Source organism: Schistocerca piceifrons, chromosome 1 (genome assembly GCF_021461385.2).
Source record: "Schistocerca piceifrons isolate TAMUIC-IGC-003096 chromosome 1, iqSchPice1.1, whole genome shotgun sequence".
NCBI lineage: Eukaryota > Metazoa > Arthropoda > Insecta > Orthoptera > Acrididae > Schistocerca > Schistocerca piceifrons.
Genome location: NC_060138.1, coordinates 185,454,767 through 185,467,657, shown reverse-complemented (window position 1 = coordinate 185,467,657; position 12,891 = coordinate 185,454,767). Strand labels below are relative to the sequence as shown.

At 38.2% G+C, this 12,891-nt stretch overlaps 1 protein-coding gene across 1 annotated transcript in view; it reads left to right on the top strand.

Moving 5' to 3' along the window:
• LOC124802762 (protein obstructor-E-like) overlaps positions 1 to 12,891 on the top strand; it is an 88,043-nt gene that overhangs the window by 53,338 nt on the left and 21,814 nt on the right. Inside the window, exon 2 of the mRNA XM_047263757.1 lies at positions 12,067 to 12,285. Coding sequence (XP_047119713.1) covers positions 12,067 to 12,285 — 219 coding nt within the window. The remainder of the gene's footprint in view (positions 1 to 12,066; positions 12,286 to 12,891) is intronic.

The following is a 12,891-nucleotide window of genomic DNA, read 5'->3' as shown; positions in this document are numbered from 1 at the left end:
TGCTGGTAAATTCGGTGAGAAACATGGACTGTGCTCTTATATCAGTGTGGTAGAAAGACAACATCAGGACCACTGTTGGTCACTCATCAAGACATGCAACAGGCAATTCATAAGAGAAAAAGCTACATTAGTTGCTTTTAAGGAGATAAAAGAAATATAAACCAGTGGACACACAGTTCCCACATAATAGAAAAGTGTTGTCATTTTTATGTAGTAGTAATAGTAGTAGTAGTAGTAGTAGTAGTAGTAGGCTTCTAAGGGACTCACATGATTCCTCCAGATGCTCCTGTCTTGTGCTGCCTCTTGTCAGTTATTTATTCCTAATCTCTCGCATATACAATCAATTTCATTGCGCCAAGTACTCCTGGTCTCCCCCTTGGTCTTTTGCCATATGACTTCTCCCTGAATATTCTTAATGCAATTTGATCTTCTTTCATTCTCACGAGATGTCCAGCCCATTGCAGTCTTCTAGCATTTATTATGTTTACTATCATTGGTTGTTGTGATAGCTCATTGATTTCTATACTGTGTCTTCTCTTCCATCATTGTGATTCATTGTCATAATATGGACCAAAGATTTTTCTACAAACTTTATTCTCAAACACTTGTAAATGGTGGTGTTCTGTTTTCGTTAGGCTCCATGTTTCTGCCCCATAGATTAGAACTGGTCTGATGGCTGTATCATATAACTTTATTTTAGTTTCCCTAGTCAGCAGTTTGGATCCTAAGAGATTCTGTATTGTATAATAGGCTCGGTTAGCATTTTGCAGTCTCGTTTTTACTTCTACCTGTCTCTGATTTTGTTCATGTATCACTGATCCCAGAAATATGAAATGTTCAACATGCTCAAATTTTTGTTCACCAACTATTACGATGCAATTGGTTATCCCATTGATCTCTAAATCTTTGAACTATCATGTATTTTGTTTTCTTGTCATTTACTTTCAGTCTTGATGCTTCTGTTGCAAGCTCCACAAATAATTGCCTAATCTCTATTTCACTGCTTCCAATGAGCACTATGTCATCTGCATATGCTAACACGTTAATTTTGCTTTCTTGGCAGCAGGTACCAGTTTGAGTTTCCACACAACTCTTTCTAAAGCTATATTGAAGAGAAGAGGGGACAAAGCGTCTTCTTGGCTTAATCCAGTTTTATTTTTAAAATGGCCAGACTTTAATACATTTAGTAAAACCCTGCTTGTATTTTCATCCATGCATACATTGCAGAGATTTATCAATTTAATTGGGAAACCAAATTCAGTCATTACATTCCACAAGATTTGTCTATGGATGGAGTCATAAGCTTTCATGAAATCGATGAACAGATAATGTATATTTTGTTTAAATTCCCAAACTTTTTCATATACTGATTTGTTGCACATATATTGTCAGTGGTGGACCTGTTTTTGCAGAAGACATTTTGATAATCCCCAATTATATTTTCTGCATATGGTTTTAAGCGGCATAGCAATAAACAAGATAAGATCTTATAACCTATATTGACTAATAATATTCCTCTACAGTTTCACGATCTTCCCTGTCTCCTTTTTTATGTATAGGGGCTATTAATGACTCTTCTCCACTCTGTTGGAATGTTCTATGTTTTCCAGATTGTCTGTATAAGATGAAATAAACGTCTGTGCAATGCATCTCCTCCATATTTTAGTATCTCAGCTGGGATGCTGTCACTGCCAGTTGCTTTACCATTTTTAGGCATTTGATACACTCTACTACCTGCTCATATTTGGGTTCTGGAATTTCCTCGCAATTGTTACTGTTTCTGGAACTAGTAATTGGTGCTTCTGGATCAGAACAATTCAGTATGTTGTCAAAATACTCATTGCTTGTTGCTAAAATTTTTGTTGCTTCAATCATCATATTGCCAGTTAAAGCCTTCATTACTTTTGTTTCATCATCATTATCATCATCATCATTTATTGTACATAACAGGCCATAAAGGCCCATGACAGAAAGCAAAATAAATATTACAAAACAGAATAATACACTATACAAAGATCAATAACACAATCAGTGACACAGGAAGGAGCATTGTCATGATCACAGTTGCAGGTATTTCCGGCAAATGTTGGTCCACTTTCTTCTGTTCACTGCATCTTCCGGAGATGGTCCTACCTTCTGCAACATCCTTGTCACCCTATCTTTTCACCTAGTCCTTGGATGACCTCTTTGACATCTTTCAGTCAGCCGGGAATAGATTCTCAAGCTCTTATGACATGTCCAAACCACTGGAGTCATCGTCCATTGATTGTCCTACCAACGCCAGTTTTCCCAAAACGTTGGTACAAGTCTTCTTTTTGCCTCCTTCCCAATCTTCCATTTTCTCTGTTGAATGTAGGGCTATAGATCTTTCTGAGCACTCTCCTTTCAAATGTGCAAATGTGCTCTTCAAGTGTTTGTGAAGTCGCCCATGTCTCACTAACACAGCCGGTTTTACCAGTGCCATGTAAAGTTTGATCTTGCTGTTTTGTGAGACCAAGCACGACTCGAATAAGTTATTGAGACTAAAGAAGGCACAATTAGCATTAATTATTCTCTGTTGAATCTTTTTCTCAGTCTCACTTTTATTAGATAGTATCAATCCCAGGTACTTAAATTTCTCTGCTTGTTCAAAATAGTGTCCATCTATATTGATAGTGGTAGGGAAATCCTGTCAGTTGGAGATGATCATATATTGGGTTTCCCCATCATTGACAACTAATCTGACTTTGCTTGCCTCTTTCATGAACCTGGTGGTGTCAGACACTATCTGATTAAGTAAGTCTCCCATTATCACCACATCATTGGCAAAGGCCAAGGTTGTGTCAGTTCCATCATATCCATCTCCCTATCATTACCAATTTCACGTCGTACCTCATCCAATGCAGTGTTGAACGTCTGTGCAATGCATCTCCGCCATATTTTAGTGGGGACAAAGAATCTCCTTGCCTCAAACTGTGTTAAACAGTGAAAGGCTCTGACATTTTGTTTCCAAACCATACTTGGCAGCTTGTATCTGCATAACATGCTTCAATCACTTTGATGTATTTTCTTATGATGCCCAGCTCCTGCATTATCCTCCGTAATACAGTCCGATTAATGCTGTCATAGGCCTGTCAGAAATCTACAAATATGAGGTGTAATTCTCTATAAAATTCATAGTACTTTTCCATTGGCTGTCGTAGTGTAAAGATGTGATCTATGGTTGTGCATCTTGCCATGAGTCCACATTGATATGGTCCTATGACCTCTTGTACAACAGGTTTCAGGTGACTAAGTAACAGGGAGGTTAAGACTTTATAACCTATCTCAAGTAGCGAGATTCGTCGATAATTGTCTACTTTGGTGGCATCTCCTTTTTTAAAAATTGGGCATGCAATTGCTCTCTTCCATTCAACTGGGATATCCTCTGATGACCAGATTTTCACAATAGGCTGTCTTAGTGTCTCCAATAAAACTTCCTCTCTGTTTCTAACCAGTTCTGCACTAATACCACTACCACCTGGCACTTTATTGTTTTTGAGTGACTACAGTTGTTCTTATCTCTTCCAGGTTCAGATTCAGGTACTTCCTCTTCTTCTGCACTTAACTTCCAATCTTGTTCTTTATGTCCTTCTGGAGTTTCTACATTTAGCAATTTTCTGAAATGCTTTCCAAACTGATCTGCTTGATCCATAGACGGTACCACATTCCCTTCATCTGTTAGGATTAAAGTCTGCTGTTTATAATTGCCTCAAACAAAACATGTCAACTTGAAAAAGGAGTGCGGTGTTTCCTTCGATTCCTCAACTGCCACCAATAGTTTCTTCTCATATTCTCTTTTCCTCCTTCTAATGAACCTGTCTGTCAGTCAGCTCACTTCTGAGTAGGCTATGTTGCTTGTGTATCTTCTGATGGGTGGTTTAACCACTCTAATTTCTTCTCCAGTCTATCTTTAACAGCCAATTGGCATTCATCATCAAACCATGGTTTGTTTTTAGGTTTAGGTTGTCGTCCCAGTTCTTTCTTTTTGCACTCTGAATAACCACTTCCATCAATTGTGTCCATATTCCTTCTACATTATCCGGGGCCTCTGTTGACAAAAGCGAGCCAGTGACTATCTTAGTATTGCTGTCTTACTTGCTCATTTGAAAGTTTGTCCTTATCATGATGAACTATTCCTTCTCTTTTCCTTTGCCATTTTGTAGAGTGTTTTAGAGAGATATTCAAAACTACTAAAAAGTGGTTTGAATTCATATCAGTGCTGTGGTATGTTCATACTTGCTCAATGCATCCACAATCCTTCCATCCACCAACACATCATCAATCTGGTTTTTCGTCTTACCATTTGGTGATATCCATGTAGCTTTATGCATCTCTTTCCGTGGGCAGTAGGTGCTACTAATGATCATTCTTCTAAGGTCAGCAAAATTTATCAGCCTAATACCATTATCGTTGGTCATTTACTAACTGCTGAGAACATATTGTTGTGAACAGCAAATCCCACTCCAGAGGACCAATCTTGCCAATCCTCATTGCTGTTGAATAATGTGTAGTGATCTCGAACCTTCATGATTCCTTGGGGGATTCTTGTGTCTTATTTAGTTGTTATGAGGCACTTATAGTTGTCTAGTACTGTGTCCAATTGTTTCATTCCTCCTGTCATGATCTAATATTTCAAGTTCCAACACACAAACCAAGCATTCCATTAATCATTCCATTGTCAACAACATTTTGATCAGTCCGGTACTTTCTTTTTCCTTTTTCTTTGATCTCATAATTTAAGGCTGGCAGGTTATCAGCTTTCCGAGCCTGAGCTATGATGGTGCTGCCATCCATGGTTCTGAGCCACCCACTATGTGATCAGAGTAGCTTTCTCCTAGGTGAGTTGCCTTCACTACGGCTCAAAGTGTCCCACCTACCCTTGGTTTCCTATGCCGTTGTCCATCTTTGGATCTTCTGCCTTTAGTGATTATTTCTCAACCCAAGAACATAGGCTATCTTGATGCCCTAAGGAGGCCATTGGCCTTGTAATTAAAACCTTTTCTAATTTTGTTCATTGTATCATACATTTTCAAGATGATGTTATAGCAATTATATTCATGAATAGATTCAGTCTGTTGTTTTAGGAATTGTTTCTTTTTCTTTCAGTTAATTTTGTTTGCCTGCATTTGAGAGTGCCGATAAGCAAGTTCTATTTCAGGATTCTTATTTGTTTGCAACCATTTTTTCTGTTGTTTCATAACCTTGTCTTCAGCTTCTTCACACTCATCATCAAACCATTTCTTCCTGACTTTCTTAGCTCTCTGCAGGTTATTATTAGCAGCTGTGAGGATGACTTCTTTTACAGTGTTCCAGTATTCATCAATGGTCATTTCAAGGCTTTCTTCCATATTACTTAAGGCCTCAAACCGGTTTGAAACTTCAGTTTTGTACTTCATCATTCCTTCTGTCCCTATCACATTTTGCAAATCAAATCTGTTCATGTTTTCAGGTCTGGATTTCACTTTTGATGCTGCCTTCAGCTTGACTTTCATTGTTCTTATTACTAGATTATGATCTGACCCCATTTCAGCTCCTTAGAAGAATCATACGTCACTAATTGTTTTTCTGTGTTTGCTATGTATGAGAACATGATCAATCTGATCTGTTTTTATATACCAATAAAACCTTTATTCATACTGAAAAATAAATTTAATTTTAATTTCAACTGTATTATACACATAGCTAATGACTGACTGTGATCAAACCTAGCAGACAGAGTACAGTAAGTAGAGATAACACAAACCTTAAATAAATCTAAACTATCAATGACTTTCCCAATAGTGCTAGTCACAGGGAAAATATTCTCTTTGCTGATGACAGTAATACTGTATTATAGCCACTGAGGAAAAAAAGAGAACTCCTTCCGGAAAAAGAAAATGAAACCTTCAGTGAAGTTTACAATTAGTAAATATGCAATAAAATGACACTGAAAGTAAATTAAACAAATGAAATGAATTTTAGTTTGACAAGGAAGAACAACACTGGTAAATTAAATGTACACGGCACCTATACAGAGTGCATAACAAACTCAAAGTATCCGGAAATGGCACAAGGATACTTGCTAACAGCATGTTATGCCCTTAAGAGTCCTTTCTCATCAGTGTGCAACAGCAGTGTCTTTCAGTTCCAGACTATTCACATGTACACTAAATCTTAGCTATGGAATTCTTTTTTGGGGAATAGATACACAAAATATTAACATGGCTTCCAAACAACATAAAAGAGCCATAACCAAAAACAGTAGCTGAGCTCATTGTAAAGGTATGTTTAAAACACTGGTGATATTAACTACACCATGTGAGCATATCCACCAATCTGTTGTAAATATCAAAAATAACATTGAAACAATGGAAAGTTCAGGTTGGAATATCAACAAGGTTATGAAAAGGATAGACTGCTACTTATCATAAAGATGACATGTTGAGAAGCACACAGAAATGATGAAAAGAACATTACACAATTGAGGTTCCAGCCAAAGCCTTCTTCAGAGAGAGAGGGGAAAAAAAAACCCTCACTCACGTTCACATAAGCAAGCACACCTCATGCATACGTGACTGCTATACTATCTCCAGCCACTTCGGCTAGAATGCAACTGTGTCATGTCAAACACAAACAGCAATATGAAGTTGGGTGGGGATGTACGATGGATAGCAGGGGGAGAGAAATTAGCACTACCTGGCAGAGTGTGCAGGCACTTGATGGTGGCAGGACAAAGTTGCCAAGCGCAACATCAGGAGACTGTGAGGGTGGGATGGGGAGGAAAGGGGAGCGGAAAAGGAAAGGTGCAGAGAAGAGGAAAAGACCGGTGGGTGTGTAGGCAGACAGCTTGCTTTTTATTTCATATTATTGCTGCTCACTTGGACGTATGGCAAAACAAATTATCACTGTGTTAGCTGAAGCAATGATGAAGCAACAGGTATGGGCTTGCAATTGTAAAATAACAATGCAATAGTACAAAACAATGTTATTTGTGGTTGGCACACTTTATACATAGGAGCACCCACTCGAGGAGTAATAGCTGCTTTACATACTGGATCCTCTAGATCCTCCCCTCCATCATCAGCTTTTCTGAACTGCACAGACAGGAGTTACCCTTACAATATATTCTGTGCTCCCAAGATTATCACAATCTCAACCTACTGTCCCCACACCCTCCACCCAACAGCTTCTGCCCCCTCTGTCCTGTAACCTCCTGCAAATTCATGTCCCCTCATCTTCATTGCGTCACCTCTCTGCCAATGCGCCCACCAATCTTTTCCTTCCTACTTATCTATCCCCCCCCCCCCCCCCGCCCCCCCATCTCCTCTCTTCCACAGCCTTCTACAGTAGTCCTTGCATGCCCTGCCAGATAACTCTTTTCTCTCCCCCAACTGCCCTCTGTTATTCCTCCCTCTTCCCTGCTCGACTCCTGATTGCCTTTTTTTTTTTTTTTTTTTTTTTGTTTCAATGCAACAGTTGCAGTCTGGAGATAGTGGCCATGGATGCATATGTGTGCCTGCAGGGTATGAATGTGTGTGTCTTTTCCTTTCCCTGCTGAAGAAAACATCGGCCAATAGATTAGCATGTAACAGTCTTTTTCATAGTGCCTGTCTGCTGCTCATTGTGTCAGCTTTACTGTAAATAGCAATTTATCCTTTTCATAATTGTTGATATTCTGACCTGGACTTTCCACTATTGGATTTTACATTAGTTATAAACAATAATCACTTAATTTTTGGTGTTCTACAGTATTAATTTATTTCATTAATTCGGTTTTGGCTTATAAGACCGTTATCAGACTTCAACTGTTAAAAGTCTGAGGATGGTCTTGTAAGTAAAAAACCAGTTAACAAAATAAATCAGTACATTAGAACATCCTCAATTCAGTGCTTTTCATTTATTAGTTGTTCCACCCTGAAGTAATGGAAGAATCAGTTAACATTTGACACTAGGACTTACAACTTCCCCCAACAAGTGGTGATTGTTGAGACAACTCATAAGTCATAGCAATACACCCCAACTGGGTCATCATCATCACAGATGTTTGTCCAGCACCAAAACTTCAAAACTTTTGCAGTGCAGTGTCTGAGACACTGCATCAACGATCAACAGCTGCACTGAGAATGAACTCGCAAACTGCAATCATGGTTTTGTAACAGCTGTAACATTTCATGCCCTAGCACAGCAATGACAACAGAAAACAGTGTCACCCTGTGCAGGAACCAAGAAAATTGGAGATTTGAGCCATTCCTGGAAGTATGTGTTGGATAGCTAAAATGATGAAGTGGACAGCTCGTGACGCTTGGCAAATCTGGGATCCAGTCCGAATCCAGCACAAATCTTCATTTCTTCTGAAATATTCTGCAGCTCATGCAGGAACATAATCACAATTTGCGAGTTCATTTTTCCAAAATGTGTGTTGAAAAGTTTACACAACCTGCTGTAAAAGATATATGTACATGTCAGACACATGTAGGGTGATGACAACTGGACTTTTTTGTTACTATGACACTATCTTGAGTTTTAAAAAAATTGTCATGTTTTTTTACATGGCAGCAATACTTCTCTTTACTTTCTGAAGTGTCAAACTGGATGATAGTGTACAGGGTGACAATTATTGAACTATACAGAAAAAAAGTAAATTAGTTACAAACTACAGCATGCACACACTTTATTCAACATGTAAATGTCACTACGGATGTTCGAATTTAGGTTTTGACATGTTCGAGCCTGCCATCATTGACGATGATATGGTGCAGACAAATAGCGAAATTCTGCATGACTTGCTTAAGTGTCAAAACACAGGTGCTGTCGATGACTTCATGACTGGCTTTTTTCAGCTCAGCAATGGTTTTGGGGTTATTGCTGCACATCTTTTCTTTAGCTCCACAAAAAGGAGTCACATGTGTTCAGATCTGGAGAATATGGCAGCCAACTGAGGCCCATGTCAGTGATCTCTGGATACCCCAGAGCCAGAATGCGGTCCACAAAGTGTTCCTCCAGGACACCAAACATTCTCCTGCTTGTCCAAATCAGGGTCACTTTAGATAATGGGGATGAAATCATCTTCCAAAACCTTCATGTAACGTTTGGTAGTCATTGTGCCATCAAGGAATATTGCACCAATTCTTCTGTGACTGGACATTGCACACCACAGTCATCTGTTGAAGATGAAGAGACTTCTTGACCATGAAATGCGGATTCTCAGCCCCCCCTCCGGATTTGCTCATTTTACTTACTGATGAACACATCCATTTGAAAATGAGCTTTGGCACTAAACCAAACCATATTCACATCAAAGTTCTGTTTGTCAATTTTTGGACAATAGTGTTGGCGAAACACAACTGCTATTCCATGGCCCTGGGGCTTAGTGCCTGATGGGTTTGAATTTTTGTATGGGAAGGTCTTCAAAACAATCTGTCGCAGTGTCTCCTGGTTCATTCCCACCTGTTTTGCAGCTCATCTGATCGATTTTCTGGGACTGGTTTGAAACACGGCACCTCTTCTTGACATTCTTGATTGTTAGCACACTTGGACTGGTTGTCTTCAGCTTGAACTTGGTCGCAAACCTCCTTTGAGCTGTAGCTGGGCTGTTATTGCTCGCATAGTAGGCCTTCATAGCTGCTAGAGGCAAAAGCACACTGTACCGTGATGTTTTCACGTGGAAATGGCTGACGACAAGGCACGTGCGCATGCGCACACTAATTCCTATCATGCCCCATATCCAACCCTGCAGTTTGAATGTCCTAACGCAAACTGTTCAGAAGTTGTGATGATTTTATATCATTTAGTTCAATAATTGTCACCCTGTATCACAGCATAGATACCATCATCAGTCTATCCTACTACAAATACCAAATCATCCATTTCTGTCTAGGGATAGATGACCAGCAAATTTATATGCCTGGGTAATCTTACCACTGTGTATAATTTTTCACACATGGCTTGAAGAGATGGTACTATGTCAACAATGATTCCAGATACCTTAAAAGAATACTGTGTTTATAAATTAGGTCAGACACTTTCCACACTGTTGGCCTCATTACTTGCAAGGAGGTTTTCGCTAGACAATGCCCAGTTGTACATAGCTACCTCAAGACATTCTGCAACCTTGTAATGGTTCGATCTTACCTGGCAGTCATTTTGTTCCACTTCTTTGGCACTCACATACCTTTATTTGTCCATGCTGTGGATACCTTCAGTAATGTTTTAGTGTTAACTAGATCAAATTCTCATTACTTATTTGGCTCAAGTTCATGCAACACAACTCAACTTCTGAAAATATTACAATTAACAATTTTCACCACTGAAATGCAATTACACTATTTTTGATTTTCATATATTCATTGATTCGAATAGTTTTAATTCTGCCTTCAGCATAAAATAAACATCTCAGATACTTCATCCGAATTGAATTTCAAGGTGGAATTATTTAAATGAAATTCCAACTTTTGCTGGAAATTTTTCAAAATCAACTTTCAGCTTCCAATCAAAAACCTATAATTGTTTTCCTTCCATTTTTGCTTCCCACAATATTGAAGTTCTATTTTCCCTATTCCTTTGACATTACAATCTCATATACATGCCCAAGATTCCAACTGTTCAAGACGGGATGAGCTGCAACTGAATAGTTTCAAAGTATATTAGAAGCTCTTGTAAGTTTTAATTACAAATACTGTGTTCATTAAAAAAGAACTACCCAGTAAGATGAGGTCAACAGTGGCCAGTCATTCTGTCCTGGGAACAATTTATGACTGGCAAAATTGAATTGTACAGGAAAATTTACAATCTGTTTTCACCATTTTCAAGGAAGGCATGCAATACTGCATGTTACTTTGGACACAAGTAGACTTTATTCCCCTCCATGTATCTCTACAGTCTTCAGTTTTGCCTGGAAATGTATAATAAATGTAATATGGCATGCAGTAGCACTCTTCCTTACGGTATGATGGGAAAAATCGTAGGGAAGCTCATGCTAAGTAGAAATCTCAATTCATTGCTACAGTGCCTGATAAGATGTTTTTATTTCTTTTCTAAGAGTATATTTATAAATTGTTTATAAATGTATTTCACAAAGATATTCGTTTTGATATACAGGGTGATTCATGAAGATATGCAAATATTTTATGTTATTCTATTAGTAAAAGTAAAGAGAAAAATTCATGTAAACATAGGTCCACCAATATTTAGTTACGGAGTTACGGCTAATAAAAGATTTTGCCTGAAATTTAGCAACTTCACTAATATGAAGCCATCGCAAAACTGTACGAGATTAAAGTAAGGCACAATTTCCATTTATCTTGTTGTTATTGATCTGGATAATCTAATAAAACATGTCTCAGAAGTGTATCTGCAGTAGTTTGCCAGAACATCCAGAGAAACACAGATGTAAGTTCATAAAATTTTTAATTTATTAACTACTTGGCCCAATTTGTTTTTTTTTTTTTTTTTTTTTTTTTAATTACAGACAACTGCACAAAGTTTGAAAGAGAAATTGTAGAGATTTTAATTTTGGAAAAATGATGGTAATAATGTTAACTGAAACTGTATGAATGTGTCAGATAATCTGCTTTTATTAATACCATAGCACACACGAATTCATGTTAAACAGGTAAAAACAAAGCTCAGTGTTATGGAAGTTATACAGTGTACATACAATTTTATGATACATTCACAATAAATGTTCAAACATGTCTCCATCAAGTTCAATGCATTTAGCTGCACATGTGAACAGATTTTGTTGCTCATTTCAGTTTCACAGGGTTGTTCTTAATTTCGTGTATTGCATTCATAATGCGAGCAAGTAATGCCTCACGTGTATTGACTTTGTCCTTATAAACTATGTCTTTCATCCATCCCCATACATAAAAAATCATGTCATCATATTACCAAAGTTGATAACTCCACAACTAAACATTTGTGGACCTATGTTTATATGAACTACTTTCTTTAGTTTTACTTGTAGAATAACATACTAAATTACCTGTGTATCTTCGTGAACCACCCTGTACAGTTTACATGTTAGTTATTATCTTTCACTGATCTCAGTTCCTCTCTCTTCCACAGTTTTAGGACAACTGCGTGGAGGTGGTGGGTTCACGTGCCCAGAAAAGAATGGACGATTTCCAAGTCCACAACAGTGTGATGCATATATTGAGTGTGAAGAAGGTGTTGCAACAGAAAAACTATGTCCAGATGGACTCCTTTTTAATCCAAAGGCACGATTCTTCGCATATCCCTGTCAGTATCCTGTAAATGTTGACTGTGAAGGAAGATCAGCTCTACGTGAGTATCTCTCTCTCTCTCTCTCTCTCTCTCTCTCTCTCTCTATCTATCTATCTATCTATCTATCTATCTATTTTTTTTTATATGAATTAATAGAGGGAAACATTCAACGTGGGAAAAATATATCTAAAAACAAAGATGATGTGACTTACCAAAAGAAAGTGCTGGCACATCGATAGACACACAAACAAACACAAACATACACACAAAATTCAAGCTTTCGCAACAAACTGTTGCCTCATCAGGAAAGAGGGAAGGAGAGGGAAAGACGAAAGGATGTGGGTTTTATGGGAGAGGGTAAGGAGTCATTCCAATCCCGGGAGCGGAAAGACTTACCTTAGGGGGAAAAAAGGACGGGTATACACTTGCACACACACACGTATCCATCCACACATATACAGACACAAGCAGACATATCATGATGAGACTTACCAAACGAAAGCGTTGGCACATCGATAGACACACAAACAAACACAAACATACACACAAAATTCAAGCTTTCGCAACAAACTGTTGCCTCATCAGGAAAGAGGGAAGGAGAGGGAAAGACGAAAGGATGTGTCTGCTTGTGTCTGTATATGTGTGGATGGATGTGTGTGTGTGTGT